This window comes from Hyposmocoma kahamanoa, unplaced genomic scaffold (genome assembly GCF_003589595.1).
Source record: "Hyposmocoma kahamanoa isolate Upper Pololo Valley unplaced genomic scaffold, ASM358959v1 202, whole genome shotgun sequence".
NCBI classification, from domain to species: domain Eukaryota; kingdom Metazoa; phylum Arthropoda; class Insecta; order Lepidoptera; family Cosmopterigidae; genus Hyposmocoma; species Hyposmocoma kahamanoa.
The window spans coordinates 4,530,860-4,548,076 of NW_020653726.1; the positions used below are offsets into that span (position 1 = coordinate 4,530,860).

The 17,217-nt window shown below is 35.5% G+C and overlaps 1 protein-coding gene and 1 pseudogene across 1 annotated transcript in view; one reads left to right on the forward strand and one right to left on the reverse strand.

Moving 5' to 3' along the window:
- The first annotated feature begins 649 nt into the window (after positions 1 to 649).
- On the forward strand, positions 650 to 3,962 carry LOC113227085 (annotated as a pseudogene).
- A 2,600-nt stretch (positions 3,963 to 6,562) lies between these two features.
- LOC113227001 overlaps positions 6,563 to 17,217 on the reverse strand; it is a 68,267-nt gene continuing 57,612 nt past the window's right edge. Inside the window, exon 5 of the mRNA XM_026459854.1 lies at positions 6,563 to 6,624. Within this exon, the coding sequence (XP_026315639.1) occupies positions 6,575 to 6,624 (50 nt within the window). The 3' untranslated portion in view covers positions 6,563 to 6,574. The remainder of the gene's footprint in view (positions 6,625 to 17,217) is intronic.

Below are 17,217 nucleotides of genomic sequence, written 5' to 3' on the forward strand. Positions count from 1 at the left end.
CAGAATATCAAGATGTGGTCCGCTTTCTCACGGTACCCGTTATGAAGCATACGTTACATAAGTCGTTATGATCTTTAACACTTCCACTCTTCGAGTTTATAATTCTTCTTCTCCACCTTGGACCGAGGATAAGAGCAAGCGTTCGTGGAAGGGGGATGCGTAGATTGTATACTTGTATATGTATGATTGTAGGCAGGCAGGGTGGAGGTGGCTAGTGCAATGAGGGTTTCATCGCTGCACTAGGTTCCTTCGCGTTTGGATACCATTTTCCACTTAACATCAGGTGGATTGGAGTCATTTGCCTGTCATGTATAAAAAAAAATACTCACAATACGTGTAGTTAGTGGTATCATCACTGTCACTCGACGTTCACTTCAAAATTCTTCGCAATCATTATGAGTATTATATACAAAATAAAAATGCATTTCTAAAAGCGTTTCAAATTTGTTTAATTCATCGTAACTTTCAATCACCATTTATTTGCCCTTCACCCACAAAATTGCAATAAGTAAACGGTACAAATTGTTACTTTTGAAAGCTACTTATTACAGCAAGATTGATTGACGTGCTTAGTTCTGATATTAAATTTATTTCGATTACCTGAGCTTGTGAAGAACCATTTTACCTTTGGCTGTAGTCTAAATTCAACATGGCTACAGAAGCCATGTTGGAATATGAGTTTTCAAAGATTCTAAACTACATTCACAGTTTCGGCTCAATATATTTTTTGAACCCATTTATTAATAGATCCAAATTGACGCTAATTGGTTTCTACGCCACGTGGTTTCTCGTTTTTTTAACATGCATTCAACTATTACTCACTCTTTGCTTAACCGGTTTCAGTAATTTAATGGAAATCATTGACATTGCACCCAATATTGGTACAGCTTTAATGTCGGCCATGTAGTATATGAAGATTCACACCAATAGAAAAATTTATAACAAGATTCTCAACTATTACCGTGGCAACTTTTGGAATCTACTACCAGAACATTCTGACGACAATTTAAAAATTCTGAATAAATATTTAAGGATACTACAAGCGATGCATACGTTCTTGGCTATATTTACTGCAGTGTTAATAATAATCGTTGATTCGTTTCCATGGCTCGTAATGATTTACGAGGAGAAAATACTTGAGAAGAACGTTCAGCACTTGTACCCTTTTGACGCTTGGTACCCCTTCGATAAAGTCAAGTGGTACTCGATTGCTTACATCTGGGAAAGTATAATGACTGCTATTGTTGTAGGTTTATATGCGTTTGGAAATTGTGTACATTTGTCGTACAGTGCTTATATTTGTATGGAATTAAAATTGCTGGGATGTTGGCTGGAAGGATTAATCGGTCCTGGAGACATTACATATGCCAAAGAAAGGAGAGAACTGAAACATCATAAGCGAATACATATGAAATTTAACATGATTGCAAAGAGATACAATTTTTTATACGGGTACGTGCTCCCAAAACATTATCTTAATTTTTTAAATGTTATTAAATACATGGCTCCAATTCTCTTTCCAGAATAACGGCAGAACTGAACGATATATTAGGTGATGTAATGCTACTGAGTTATGGTTTTTCATCTATATTCATATGTTTAACAGCTTATTCAACATCGGTATGTACTTATTCTATGTGTAGGTATGGTATGACTAATTTATTGTTTTTTCACCCATATACACATTAAAGAATGCAACTTAAACTGTACACGTTAGTGTAAATAAGTCCATCGATTTAAGATTGAGATTTAGAAACGAACTTTCAAGGAAAAAGGAGAGCTAAGCGTATTTACCAAACGGACTTTGTTTAAGTTTAAGCAAAAAATTACGAAGTAAACTCAAATTTCCTTATTTATCGTAATCACGTACAAAACGTATCGTAATTTCTTGTTTAAAATTAGGCTAAGTTCGTTTTGTACGTGCGAAAAACTTGCTTAGCTCGCCACCTTTGATATGTTGAAGTCTATAAGTTCGTTTTATAAATCTCAATCTTATTATTTCATTTGACCTAAAGTTTATTTTTTAAAACTCAGTCTTAAAATGACGAAACAAAGTAAAGTCTGAGCAGCGGATTAGATGTATATTAACGTCTGTTTTTAGGTCGTTGTAGATGATACGTATAAGTCCATACGATACTTTTCGTTTTTCCTGTCACTTATAATTGATATATTGTTGCAATGTATTATGGGACAAGTGCTTATAGATCACGTGAGTTAATATTTTGATGCTGCCGTTTGATTTTGGTGATTTCAATTCTGTTATAATCGGTTTTTGTTTCTTTCAGAGTGAGGCATTTTCACAAAAAATATACTGTTCAAACTGGATGTACGCTTGTCCTTCCATTAAGAAAAATCTTCTTATGCTGATCATGAGAACTCAAAGGCCACTTAAGCTCACGGCTAAAGGGTATCTAACAATGGACTTAAATACTTTTTGCAATGTGAGTCACGGCTTAATTCATTTATACCTTGACTGTCAAATTTGAAAAGGTTGCTCTCGATCCAATCGTCATTCCATAGTTTGCAGGACGTAGATTTTTTGTTATAAAAAAAATAAGTGCGCTGATATCGACGACGGAGCATGAACACTCAAATAATGCCTATTCACTCTCTCCTTGAAAAGGCCCATGTTTAAAGTTGAGATTTATAAAACGAACTTTAACTTCTGCTAAGCATAAATGGCGAGCTAAGTAAGGTTTTCGTATTTACGAAACGAAATTTTCTTAGGTTTAAGCAAGAAATTATGAAGTTATATAATTCTTTATTGCACAAAGAAAAGACACATAAAACACACGTTACAAAGGACATATACAAAGCTGAGCTTATCTCTAGAAGAGATCTCTTCCAGCCAACTCTAGCGGTGGTGTAAAAGTGAAGTCTGCGGGACTAATTATTGCACAATAAAATTAAAAATTTAAATGTGACCTAAAAAAAAATTTTAATTATGGTAATATACTTGAACTTTATATACATAAATACATACATAAGCACAATATATATATTATAATAACAAATTTCTAGTTTGTATATAATGTTACCGATTAACTAATTAACGCGTTCGACAGGAAGTGCTCTTTTAATTTGTGTTTGAAAGATGCGACCGACGATGGACTGTCACGAATACCAGCAGGCACTTTATTCCATATACGAGTTGCACTGACCGTAAAAGAATTGTGGAAAAACTTGGAGTTGGATTGGGGATATAATAGTGTCCTAGTGTCACAGGTACGTTTTGGGCGGAAACTAGGGGCTAAGGGACAAAAACGGATACACAAATAATGAGGAAGCTGGAAGTAATGTAGGATTTTATAAAGAAGACAAAGAACGACATATCTCGGCGAAGTCGGATTGGGAGCCATCTCTGAGACATAGTCATATTTACGAAGTGAGCTCTAAGTGTAATTTAGTTTCTTGCTTTAACTTAGGCTAAGTTCGTTTTATAAATCTCAGCCATAGTGTTCAGGGAATAAGTAGGCAAGGAATTCCGCTCCATAGCCGTTCGATATATAAATGTGGAAACGAAAAGCTTCGTGGGAATCCTTGGAATAATAAAATTGAATACAAACTATGGAATGAGAACGCAAGCCTATGCCTTGGTCCAAAAAAGAGCGTATGGAGAATCATGATGGCTTGTTGCATTAACGATAACTTCGCAATAGCGAGTGCATCAATACAACAGTACAATCTTTGAAAATTAACCAAAAATTCATGGGAATTCCGAATCCCAAGTTTATAGCCAAGTAAAAAGTATTTGTATTATTCTCAACATAAAATATTTAATTTAGAATAACTTTCATGTATTTTTCAGGTTTGCAGGTCTTCGTACTCGTTTTTCAATTTACTTCGCACCGTTTACCATCCTTAAAAAACGCATCCAAATATTAAAAATAAATATTTTATGGCTATTTAGTTACCACATCAATAGTGCAGCTTAGATATAATTATGTAATCTTTACGTTTATTCCCGATTGTTTATCACATTTGTAGATAACTTATTGTTGCCATAAAATTTCAATAAAAGTAATAAAATATCAATTAAAAATTTTGCATTCTACAAAATTACCATACTGATTTATTATTGAAATTTTATTGTGTGGTAGTGCTAAACGAGCAACAACAATACCAGGGGATCTTCTCTCGATCTCCGTCTGACATCCATCCGAAACAGTTACTGTCAAATAAGTAATATTCGACAAAATTAAAATACAAGTATCAAGTATGAAGCTTCATTCGCATCACGCATCTTTCCATTTGGTCAAGTATTGCTTATTTGGCAGTAATTGTTTCGGACGGATGTCGGACGGAGATCGAGAGTAGACCCCCAGTCGTAAACTTTGACCGCAGCTAGTTACTCTCCCGACGTAGTCGAGTCGTCAAGATGTGTTGTCATGTTCCGAATCGTGTTCGGGAGAGGTTGTTCAAGATGATGGGTCTGAACAGTCGCATTGCGTCTGTTACAAATTTGCAGCAGTTTGTACTTCCACAATAAGGCTTGGTTCTGGAGGACAGCGGGATCGAAAGAACGGTGCACCGCTGGCCGTCCGTGGCAACTTGGAGGCTTAAAGACGCCCGTGAAAGACTGTCCCGGATCTCAACGAAAAATCCTGGAGTGCTAAATTTTGCTGGTTGACAAACGGAGTGGAGAACCTGGTGGCCGTTTCTGGGGGGATTCAAGCGTCCCCGCGGTCTCACAAACCAGTTGTGTCCCCACGTGACAGTGTGAGCTTGTTGCTTGGTCTGAACCGACATAACACCACGTTGAACTGCCGTAACAGAATAAAATGTCGCAAAAAAGGGAAATCTTTACATAGCGCTTGCATGACCGTCCACTAAACGTGCACCTCACCAATATTCGAGGGCTGAACTCAAATCACCATCAAGAGACTAATAAACCGCAGCTGCGGTTGCTAACTGAGTGCAGATCTAAAGTCCGGCTGACGCAGCGTGCAACATATGCCCCAGGTATACGTTCAGGATTACATCTAGCGTCTTGAGGACCTTGAGACTACGAGTTTTTGAGTTTTGTAATTTCTGGTTGACACAGGCGTTGCACGAGTTTACTTCTGTGCATACCGCTATCCGCTCGTCCGAACATCTGAGTAAGACGTCTTATGAGGCTCAACAACAGTATCCAGTGGCGCAACTAGGCATACTGGGGGACTTCAATGCTCAACATCAAGAATGATTGTTCCCATACCAGATGACCGACTGCACTGGGCTAAAAAAACGAAAACTTGTCGGATGTTGAGTTTCATGCAGCTGTCTGATTAGATCGTTTACTTATAGCGACCGATACACCGTAGTTACGAATGCTCCGTCGGGAACTTTCAACCATTGTCTGATGAAAGTTGTATCCGTATACTCCACGCCGTTGAAGATCCTAGTCCTAGTGATATTAAATGGGTATGGCGATGCAGAATAGATTGAGACAAACGCACCATTTTCTTGCAACATGTCTGGCAAACTTACTTTTCTTCAGGAGACTCGTCGAGCTGTGCTAATGTAGTAAAGGTCTTGTGTTTGGGTATGTAGTACTACAGGCCCTGCTTAATGGAATCCATCTGTGACTGTTATAGTACTGAAACACAGAAGCTGGCATCTTGAATTATACCACACAAACGGTTGACCAACATGATTTTGACTGAATTCGGTGTCGTCATCGACTCATCCGACATCGACACCTTTATCCATCTACATTTGTTATTGTACTGAGTGCGCTCGACATTTTTCCTTCAGTGCGGGAGGTATGACTTACAAAATTGTTCAAAAGAAATGTCACTTAGGCGTCAGAAAGATCCATATTAGATGATGAAAGCTCCAAATCGAATTTTCTTTTACTACATTTTTCAATAAACCTTTCGAGAACACGTGCGGGAAATTTGTGTTACCGAATATGGTATTGATTTCTACACAGAATCTTTGTAAGGAATAGAACATAAAAAAGGTGTAAAATAAATAATGTAGACATTTTTTATTAATTTACATCACACCATTTCGCTATGTACAAACACTCGCTACAATTTCAAATTTTCTGTACATTTTTATATAACTTAATTCCAAATTATTATAGTCATAATGTTAACTTAGTTAAGTAAGAAATTCAAAACAGATTATCAATTTCTGTTGTTATGTATTAATCAGTTATCACAGAGAAAGTTTAGGCAGGTACACATGGCATAAATACAATCTACATCCAACAGCAGAGGCACGAGTATGAAAAATAAGAAGTTAGATTTCTCTGTTGCCGGGTGTAAATCGAAATTTGTATGATGAAGGAAATGAGAATCATAGAAAACACACACAACTAATAAAAATAGCTTTCAATAAAGTTTTTTTTATTTACAATGTTTAAATATTATATACTCACTGTAAAGTATACCTACAAGAGTTAATAGTACTCTGGCTGACAGTACTTGTAAAGACGATAATGAATTTGCTTTAACTCTATGCTAAATTATTATTTTTTATATAAATTATCTTGTAAAAAGGTACATGGACATTAATAATTATTTGTACACGTCGTCATTCGCATTTTTTCGTTTTCTTCTAATTATTGTTTTTGCCTAATTCGCTTCTATCTTCTTAAGTAAAATGCGGGGTAGTAAAATCTCGTCGCTGCCGATCCTGAAATGAATATTATATTACATTATTATAATTATGTACACGCAATTTAATTAATTAAACATTGGTAAACAATTTCAATATAGAAAAATGAACAAATATCAACGATAAGCTACCGATATCCGACAACCAATGTCAATGTGAGAACACAAATATAGGTACTACATAGAGGAAAAAATGTTAACACGTCTAAAGTTATATATTACACAAAGGTTATTAAGATTTAATAATAAGCGCCAGCAATGCTAAAACAAAATTTGTAATTCTCAACATAAAAGGCTAACAAGAAATAAACGCCTAACAAAGCTTTTAATAATCCTTTTGTTTCAAATTTCAATTTCAAAGCAACATATTTTCAATATGAATGGAAATAATCGTTCAAGCTTTGCACGAGTGTTATTCATTGCTCACTCGAACGAGAAGAGCGCTTGTTAAATTAACTTTAGGGAACAGAATCCTGTGGCGGATTTCACGCTTGCTAGGACGGAAATGCACAAAGTTTCCTTTTGTGGCGTTTCTCATAACTTGATTTGTGACGGGGCCAACCCTTCAGCGTGTTCCGGTAAGGCGCCGCCTCGGCGAGACGCCTCGCTTCCGCCACATGCCTGGTCTGTCCGTGATATCTACTCACTGTGTATCTGTTTATACTTCGGGGTCATGCTTCCCTAGCACATTTTATTACAATCTATATAAAACCCCACACAACAAGTTTGTAATCAATAAACATGCAAGACCTATAGTATAAAATTAGCTAAGTAAATTCTATCAGGCGTTTTAGTCAATTTGAACGTCGAATATTTTTTCCATACAACACCATGTAACACGATTTTTATTTCTAGGTTATCAACATAATTTTGTAATTGATTCTAACATAAAAACATGAAAAAAATCTTTATTTCCCTACAAAAAGTTTGCTTTTGTGGTCAGGACTAGGAAAAGTTAAAATTTGCGTAGGTACGGAAAGAAAACGTGCAAATATTCGGATTTTTCTTAATTTAAACACAAGAAGAGGACATTTTATTTAAAATCTGTAGGATACATTCATGACAAGGAACCTAGAAATGTGTACAATTGGGAGATTATGTAAATACCACTATGTACACACGCCAGCACATAAAGTTACACATTGTCGTATATTGTTCCGTTGCACTGGAGGCGATTTTCGAACAAAAATGTTTAGTCTGATGTGCCGTTGCTCGTACATAACACAAGTAGCAGTAGAGCTCCTTGTGACGAATTCATCCAGGGAAGTACTACATCTTACCTATTTCTGCCGTCAAGCAGTAATGTAAGCATTACTGCATTCCGGTTTTGAAACTTAAGGGTGCTGGTGAAATTACAGGCACATTGGAATTGTCAACTTATATCTCAGGGCGCAGTGGGGCGCCTCTCGGATCTTTGCGATTTAAAACTCGGCGTGGCACTGCAACTTTTATGGATAGGCGTGTCGCTTACCACTAGGCCCACGGCTTATACGTCCCGTCACTTGGTCTCATAAAAAAAATGTCGCCATAGAAATAAGTAGCTACGTAAATACTACTATGACAGCAACAAAACCAGGGGTATAATTCAGGAGTATAGCTATACATGTTGTTCAGAGGCAAAGCTACTCTTTTCTGCATACTTGCTGTTCAATTAAACAGAATCCAATACTGTCAAACCAGAAACAGAACCTCTTTGAAAATTTATTTTTTAAATTTTCTTCAATGCTTCGGTATGTATAAAACAGGCATACATCTTTACGACGTAACTTGTAAAAACATTTTATTTTCCAAAGCAGAGAGTACACGTCTAAGCTGTCACAGCAAAAAGCTTATGGAACTGTCTGGAGTTGGGAAACTTGGGTAAACTTCGACACGTAAGTATCCGTTCCACCCGTCTTCTTAAAACGATTGTTTCCTTTAAAAGATTTTACATTTCGTAAAAGTAAGCTGATTTAAGGAAGCACTTCTTTTTAAACTTCAATTTCGTGTACATATATACCTAAATTTATTAACGAGGTTGTTGTTCTTCGCGATTTCGTCTGCGCATGACACTAACAGTTTAAAGTACGGATTTAACAAATTTTACTTAATAAAACCATTCTCTTAAAATAAACCATCATATTCTAGAAAAAAAACTTGACAAAAGTACTTAAATAAAATTTGTGGAGCAACATTGTTAGCTCAAATTACAGATATAGTCAAGTGAATACAAAAACATCATTAAACAAAAAAATTTAATCACTTATATTTTTCAATCCGAAGGCGAGTAGGTAAAGACTGCTCAAAACTTTATAATGTGATTCAATTTAACATACAAACAGGACTCCCTCCATTTTTGTGCGAGCAAACATATAAATATGCATCGGATAAATATCACAAAAGGTCCGGCTAGAAATGGCGGAGTCTGACGCCAATTAATTTTATAAGTCCGAACTCTTTTATTAAATCACAAAATGTACGACTCACTGAGTACTAGGGATTGGAATAAACAAAAGAGTTAACTCACTCGTTTACTCATTTAGTTTTGTTAACAAGTCGAGTTAAACATTCCACTAAATTGTTATTCGTTAAAAATGTAATCTGAACCTGAAAAAAAATGAAATTACTTGTGTAATAATTATTATTATTGTTCACTTTCCATCTTATATTGATTGTGTCGTATCCATTGTGTAAAGAATTTTATTAGGTATGTGTGTCTTTATTTAGAACGCAGTCATTCATCTTATTAAATTTGATACGATAATATGATTATCTACTCAAACCAATACAAATATATTAGGATAAAAATATAATACAATAGAATACAGTTAATGCGCCTATAAAATTGAAAATTGTGTGCCTGTCTATCTATTTATCTTATTCCCATCATTATGTGCTCATGGAGTGTATGGGAATATGGAGAGTAAAGGTCACTTTTTAACTCCAAGTCACTTGTCTAACTTATATGACTCAGTCACCACGTCCACACCCCTATTCCTGACCAGTCTCACGCAGTTGTGATATGTCAATTTCATAATTAAAATGCATTTGACCGTATTCAGAGGGCCCGTGAGATTAAGAGCGGGCCCAAATTGAATACCCTAGTTAACACTGAACCCCGAAAACAAATGAAGTCATATACAAATTTCAACAAAATGCAATTAAAAAGGTCCATGATGAATAAATTTAATTTGTGGGACTATGGTAACGAGTGACTTAACATACCCACTGAAATCTCATATTTACTTAAAAATTATACTATTACATTATCTAGACTGGACTGATTAGAAATTGCATAATTCTGTGATACAAATCTATATCACAGAATTATAGTAGCCGAATTATTTCACCTACCACCTCTCAAGCAGGGTTGTGGGTTCAAATCCTGGATTACATCTTTGAGTTTCTGGATTTTATGTGCGAGAAATTTAATTTGAAATTTACCATGAGGCAGCTTTTCGGTGAAAGAAATCGTGATTATAACATGAACGTCGAAGAAGTCTCACTACCCTCGGAAAACGTGCGTGCGAAACGTCCCAACTCGCATTAGTTATTGCTTAACTGCTTCTGTGGCCGAACGGTTACCATGCCGGACCGCCACGCTGAGGTCCCAGGTTCGATTCCCGGGCCGGGCGAAATATTCGTATGGCCTACATTTATTTCTCTCGTGAGTTGGTGTGTAATTTGTGGTTATCTAAGTGTGTCCATGGCCTAGTGCGGAACTATGTTGAGTGTGTGCGTTATTATTATTATTATAATTATTGGGCCAGCGTGGCGAGAAGACTCGTACCCAGCTGTGGGACGTATAAATATGTTTTTACTGGTAAGTAATCCATTTTTTTGTGATGAAAACGTATAAACATAATTCACCATTTATAAATTACACAAATGGATAATTACCAAACGCAAATGAAACGACTAGATATAACTGATCTATTACGAAAACTATCTTTCGTATATGTAACTGAATACCACTGTTTCCTGGTGCCGCAAGCGTGGCTCGTATGGCATTCTAGACTTCCTCGATCAACCCAACTAGTTAGTAAATCGAGTCGAGTAAATCGATTAATTATCTAATTAGTAGTAAAATACATTTCCTACGATATTATCAAACTTATATTTGCTACGTACGGAGTTTCATTTTTTATTTATTCATCAATTGTAGTTTTAAAGATTGTAGGAATGTGGTAAAATAACAATAATTAATTATGGTAAAATAAGATATTAATCATAGATTTAGTATATAGGCACTCATAGATTGGCAATGCAAGTGAAAGAGCGTTAGTATACACGTAGGTTAGAGCGAGATGGGTAGACGAGACCACTTCATTATACGCTATGAGCCTGTATGAACCTAGGGTCAGCTGACAACGAAACAAATTTCGTTTATTTTTGAAAAATAATTAGTTTTAAAATGTGAAATAGTGTTAAACGGACGTTTATTAGTCATGGTAACGTGTTCAGTGCCCGGATGTAACTCATCTAAAAAGGAAAACTCGCAGAATTGTACATTTCATCAGTACAGTTCAGTTCATTTCATGTAACTATTTAAATTTTTAGCTGTCTAACAGCACTACCACAAAAGTTTTTTACATAAATATATCCGTAAAATTATACCATTCAAGTGCATTAATAACCCAAATGTATACGAATTCAATTAAAAATATATCAAATACGTGAATTTCTAAAATTCATAACCCCACTTTCATAGATATTGACGCAATCGATAATATGTTATCGAGATGTCATTAACTGAAAAAAAGAAAGGCAAAGGCGTGGCTTGCATACAGCCGAAATCACCTTCATACTTAATATCATTGAATCAGAAATATCTGGTTTTAGTACTATATATTCAATTAATATTGCATTAGTGCATTATTGTTTGTCTACATTAAAACGAAAATTTCTTTTAATAGCGTAGTTGAGGCACCCATTTTTTTGTGTTATTATTGATGTTGATTCAGATTTCCTCAAAACATTAAAGTATGACAGAAATGGCTTATAATGCTAAAGAGAGAAGACTGGGTTCCCAAAAAGTTTTCAAAAAAATGCAGCAAACACTTTGAGGAAAAATGCTTTTCCTTTAGAGGCAATCAAAGAGTAAAGCTACGTTCTGGTTCTGTACCCACATTATTCATACCGTATATGTCTTACAATTAATGGATTTTTGTGTCGTACTACCCGAGGCAACAATAAATCAGCAATTTGTTGTTGTTAGAGTTATGTTCTGTTCCGAAATACGATACCCATATAGCGTCACTTGTGTGTCCTTCTGTCCGTCTGTCACAGCCAATTCCAAACCTACTGGGCTGATTATTTTGAAATTTGGTACACATATGCATTTGTGTGACCAAAACGTGTAACGTAAATAAATTAATTCTGAATGTGAAGTCACTGTTGGGAGGGAAAGTTCTCATGTATATATTTTTTGTAATTTTGAAATATAAATATTTTTAAGTTGTTTAAGAAAATAGACAAAAATTGATCATTCTCTCCTTTATCTTCGAAACTACTGAGCCTAAAGTTTTGAAAAAAATACAGAAATTGTCTCTAAATCTCTCACTATTGTGCGAATAAACCTATATTTGCTGTTGGAATCTATTGGAGAACATATTCTTCAACTACAATGTTAAGTTTATACGGAAACCTCTCCGCACGAGTTCAACTCGCACTTGGCCGGTTTTTTGGTTCTATTACTTATCTGCAAATTCACTGCTGTGATGCACTTTATGTCATCATATCATACAATAATTATAATAGTAATATTTGTTTGTAGGTTGCGGTCGTCAGCTTGGTTCGTGGCCACCATACTAACGCGCCGTAACTGATCACGAGTTTATCACCGTTTTGTAGAGCCATAGTGTTATCTTGGGTGCAAGTCCCCATTAGACCTACCATCCTATGGAACTGCCAGAAGGTGATAGTAGCTTTCTTAATTTTGTATTGAATCATTAATTAATTAGTTAATTAACATCTCAGCGTTTTACGATAAGACATTCTGGTGAATACGACGCAGTGAATTGCCGGTATAATATGTTAATCGATATTAAAGTTAAATTAGTGGATGGCGCAACACTATTTATCTTGCAATTATGCACATTATACGCACACAGATGTATTTTTGTTTTGGTCTCGTCTCCAATACTTCAGGGCCAATCTATGGACATACTAACTAAATCTATGATATTAATAGATATTAAGACGCTGACAAGCGTCGATAACCTTGAGCGATAACGCGCCTACTATAATTTCTCCAATAAGGTGGCGCCATATGCCCCGATGAGGTAAGAGTGTGGTAGTTGGACCTTCCGCTTGATTTAACATAATATTGATTGCCGCTAACAGATGGCGTTGTACTTAAAATACTCACATGCTATCAAACCAAAAAATATCAAAGCATATAAGAACTGGACATGTTATGCAAACAAGAAACAACCCCACACCTCGAGTGAAATTGAGTTATGTATTTAGGTAGAACACAAGAGATCCTGGCATACATACCAAGCGAAAACGGAGAAAATAAAAGTCCTTCAGGGTACCAACCCTAAATAAGTAACTTTTTAATAGCTAAAAAGAACCTTGCTGCTTATCTTCATATAATGTCTTTTTTAATATACATATGCTAAACGGATCCATGTCACATGTACTGTAGATCTTTGGCGTTTTCATTACGAAATCTAGAACATGGTTCTCGTTAACTAAATAAAAAGATGTTTTCTATTTAATGCTATATAATATAATAGTTTCCCTATATCGTTCTCACTGCTACAGTACATCGTTTGTCTCAAATAGAGATGCGCCAAGTACAAATTTTACCGAGTAACCGAGTAGCGAATATTACTCGGTTTAACATTTGCCGAGCCGAGTACTCGGCCGAGTTACTCAGTTCATTACAACCGGAACGCGATGATCCTAAAAGCCCCCGTTGCTCTAGAATTAGGCCGATATGTCAATGAAAGTTTATTGTCGCGAGAGCAGAGTCCTTTCCAATGGTGGGCAGAGCATAAAATAAAATATCCAAAACTGGCACAGTTAGCACGAGTGTTTTTATGTGCACCTGCAAGCACTATAAATAAATCTCTATATAAATCTCTTTTGAATATTTTAAATATATTGTTGATTTTACTTTATTATGCCTATAGCTGTGATGCTTTATTGTAACCGAGTACTCTTCTCGTGAACAGAGTTATTCGGCCGAGTACACCGAGTTCCGAGTAGCAAACGAGTATCATCTCTAGTCTCAAATAACTTACCTATTTATTTCTTCACACTGTTTTTACAAAAATCTAATTATCTCGAAAGTGACATTTTGTGGGTTGGTTATAGTTTGCATAACTTTGTCCAACTACATATCTCATACGCATCATGCTCGACAGTAGACAGCCGATTACAATACGATATAACTTAATTTGTCAAAACTGGTCAAAACAGAGGTCTGTCAACGTATCCCATGAATGCAAGCTACGCAGCAGAATTTTTCAACGTTGCAATTTTACTAAATAATCAAGGACGCAAACAATAATTTCATTTTTGTTATGAATACTTTGTGTTTTAGGTTCTAATCCAACCAAAAATATTTTTTTTTATTCTCACCTATTGGCTAAATTTGAGTTTTTTTTAATATTTTGTTTTGATTTTGACGAATTTGTGCATTATTTACGTATTTTTTGAGTATAATATTTTTTCACACGATTAAGTGCCTGTCCATAATTTGCAAGCAAATATTTAGCTCGTGCTTTAGTAGGCGAAAATTACTTTTTACTCCTAAATTTGTTATTTGTCTTTTATTTAAAACAAATAAAGGATCAGGATCAAGATAAGTACTATTTAAATAACCACACCAAATTTGGTAGTAAGCAAGTTTGGTTTGCCCGAGAAAAATATGTCAAAAAATAACCACCAGAGTCTCACTGTAATCCAGTTTTTGTATTACCCATGACAATAAGCAATATTCTAGGATTTTCAAGCTACACTTCAAGATACAGGATGTACTATTTTCAAAGTTCCACGTGCTATGTTATCGCCTAAAAACTTACACAAAAACACCACATTTAAGCGATTTTGGGCACCTCATCGCCTTAATGGTTTATTATTAACATATCTCATTTTTAACCGACTTGAAAAAACGTATGTATGTTTTCATGTATCTCCGTCAATTGTGGACCGATTTTGAAAATTCTTTTTTGTTTGAAAGGGTGCACTCTCGTGGTGGTCCCACTGTCACCAAGTCAGAATCTGATGAAAATTAAAGGCATGTCCGTGTATTCACCAATTTCTTCATCAATTGTGCACCGATTTTGAAAGTTCTTTTTTTGTTTAAAAGGGTATGCTCTCGAGGTGGTCCCTGGTGCTGCTCCGGGCTCGTTTCATTACTTTAAATTACTAATTATTTTCCGCAAATAAACAACCACGATAACCAGAAAAGGAAATACAAAATGTACAAAGGAGTCTGTAACAGTCCCATTGTCACCAAGAAGTCAAAATCTATTGAGGGACCCCATGGAAATCTAAAAAAGCCGATGAGCAAACAACAAAATGAAAAAGCAACAATTTTTTTTTTCTGTTTACCTGTTGGACAGTGTAAGAGACAATTTAACGCATGCCGAACAACTAAAAATGAAATAAGTTACATTATGATATGATAACACTTTTATACGTCCCATTGCCGGGCTCGGGTCGCCTATCAGGCGAGTATTTAGAACATAGTTCCCCACGTTGACCCAATGCGGGTTGGGGACTTCACACATTTTCCGAGGCTTGTGAACCTTCCTCAACACACAACCTCATAACGTTTTCCTTCACAGAAAACCTCATGGCATCGAGTATATAACCAGAAATAGAGACGAAATGTCATTTAATTTATTTAAAAACTATTCTGCCAAATCGTTACGGTGACAACTGCGCTCGTCAATTGTTTCACTTCAAATCGACCAGTTTAACTTAGGCTTTGCTACAATGGACGAAAATTGAAAAATTACTTATTTAATTACCGATGTAATATGATTCCGTTTGTTTTGTAATTAGATGTTTTGCTGTTTATCCCACTCCGCCGAATAGAACAGCCCCCCATTGTTAGAGACATTATCTTTATTACAATAAATACAGAATATTTTTGGAATATACGGAGACGTACACACAGGTCGGTTGTTGGCGCTGTACTATTTCAGCTTTCTAATTTATAATTTCAGCGCAAAGGAGTATTGATATTTAAAAGTGACACATGGCCCATTTGTCTGAAGAGTTGCCAGGGATGGATGGCCCTTATTTCGTCTCTATTTTTGGTTATATAAATTTCAAATTAAGTTACGCAAATAAATTCCGAGAAACTCAAAGATGCAAACCCGGATTCGAACCCACGGCCTCTCTTGAGAGAGAAAAGAGGAAGTGATGGGACTGTCACATACATTCGAGGCACCTTGCATTTTCAATATTAAATGCTTAGCTTAAACAATGCTTGATTCCTCAAAAATGCTTTTATGCAACTTTGAATCTGGTATACTAAACGTCAATTCCTGAAGTCCTTATTGAAAATTTGAATTTAAAAACCCGGAGAAAACTTTTTCTTCGATGATAACTAAGTATATTTTTATATTCTAGCTCTTTAAGGATAAAAATGCAAGGTGTGTGTATCATTTTTAATGTGGTTTAGTTGAAAATATCATAATCATCAAGCGTCCAGGGAAGTACTGCGACCTTATCTATTTCTGCCGCTAAGCAGTAAAGTGAACATCATTGTGTTCCGATTTTGAAGGGTAAGGGTGCTGGTGAAATTACAGGCACATGGAACTTTTTAACTTATGTCTCAGAGTGGCGGGCGCAGTGACATTGCCCCTCAAATTTTTGCGATTTAAAACTCTGAGCAGCACTGCGAGTGTTATGGACACTCATATCGCTTACCACCGTGTGCACAATTTGTTCGTCCCATCCCTTGGTACAATAACAAAAAAAAAACTCGTAAATCTAAACATTTCTAGTTTCTTTGTTACCAAAAACCATATTACGTAGTGACGTCAATAGGCAAAATATTAGAACAACTTCCATGAAATAGACCGTGCGCCTGTTTATGTATTTATTTATATACTACAGATATTAAAATAATACACAGTCATATTCGAATCACCAATTAGCCAATAGATTTCCTCAAATCGTGTCATAGAGTCATGACCCGCCGTTCTGAATGGTTCGTTCCGGCAGTCTGTTAATCAGTGACCTTCATGCTACCGGATCCTTTTTCACTCTTTTCGATAGCCACCTATTTATATCTCTATTCCTTTGTCATATAATCGATTTGTTTGTTATTTTAATAGAATTGTGTATTAGAGAAATAGATAACATTAAAGATGTCATATTACCAAAATATTTTCTTTTTTGTTTTACAGGAATCGACAAACAAAGAGATGGTTCACTTTATGAATAGTGATTATTGGAAATGAAACTCTTTTTTCATATCTAAATCACGTGTATTTGTTTTTTTCAAACAAGCCACCGTTTACTTTCCTTTACAGTCACGGCGGACTGAGATGGTGAGGTCATCGAACAGTTATGTATAATAATAATTTAAACCACCCTATTCTGAACTGTAATTACAAAAGTTATTAATTCAAATACTTTATTTTGCAGTCTTATGTCTGCA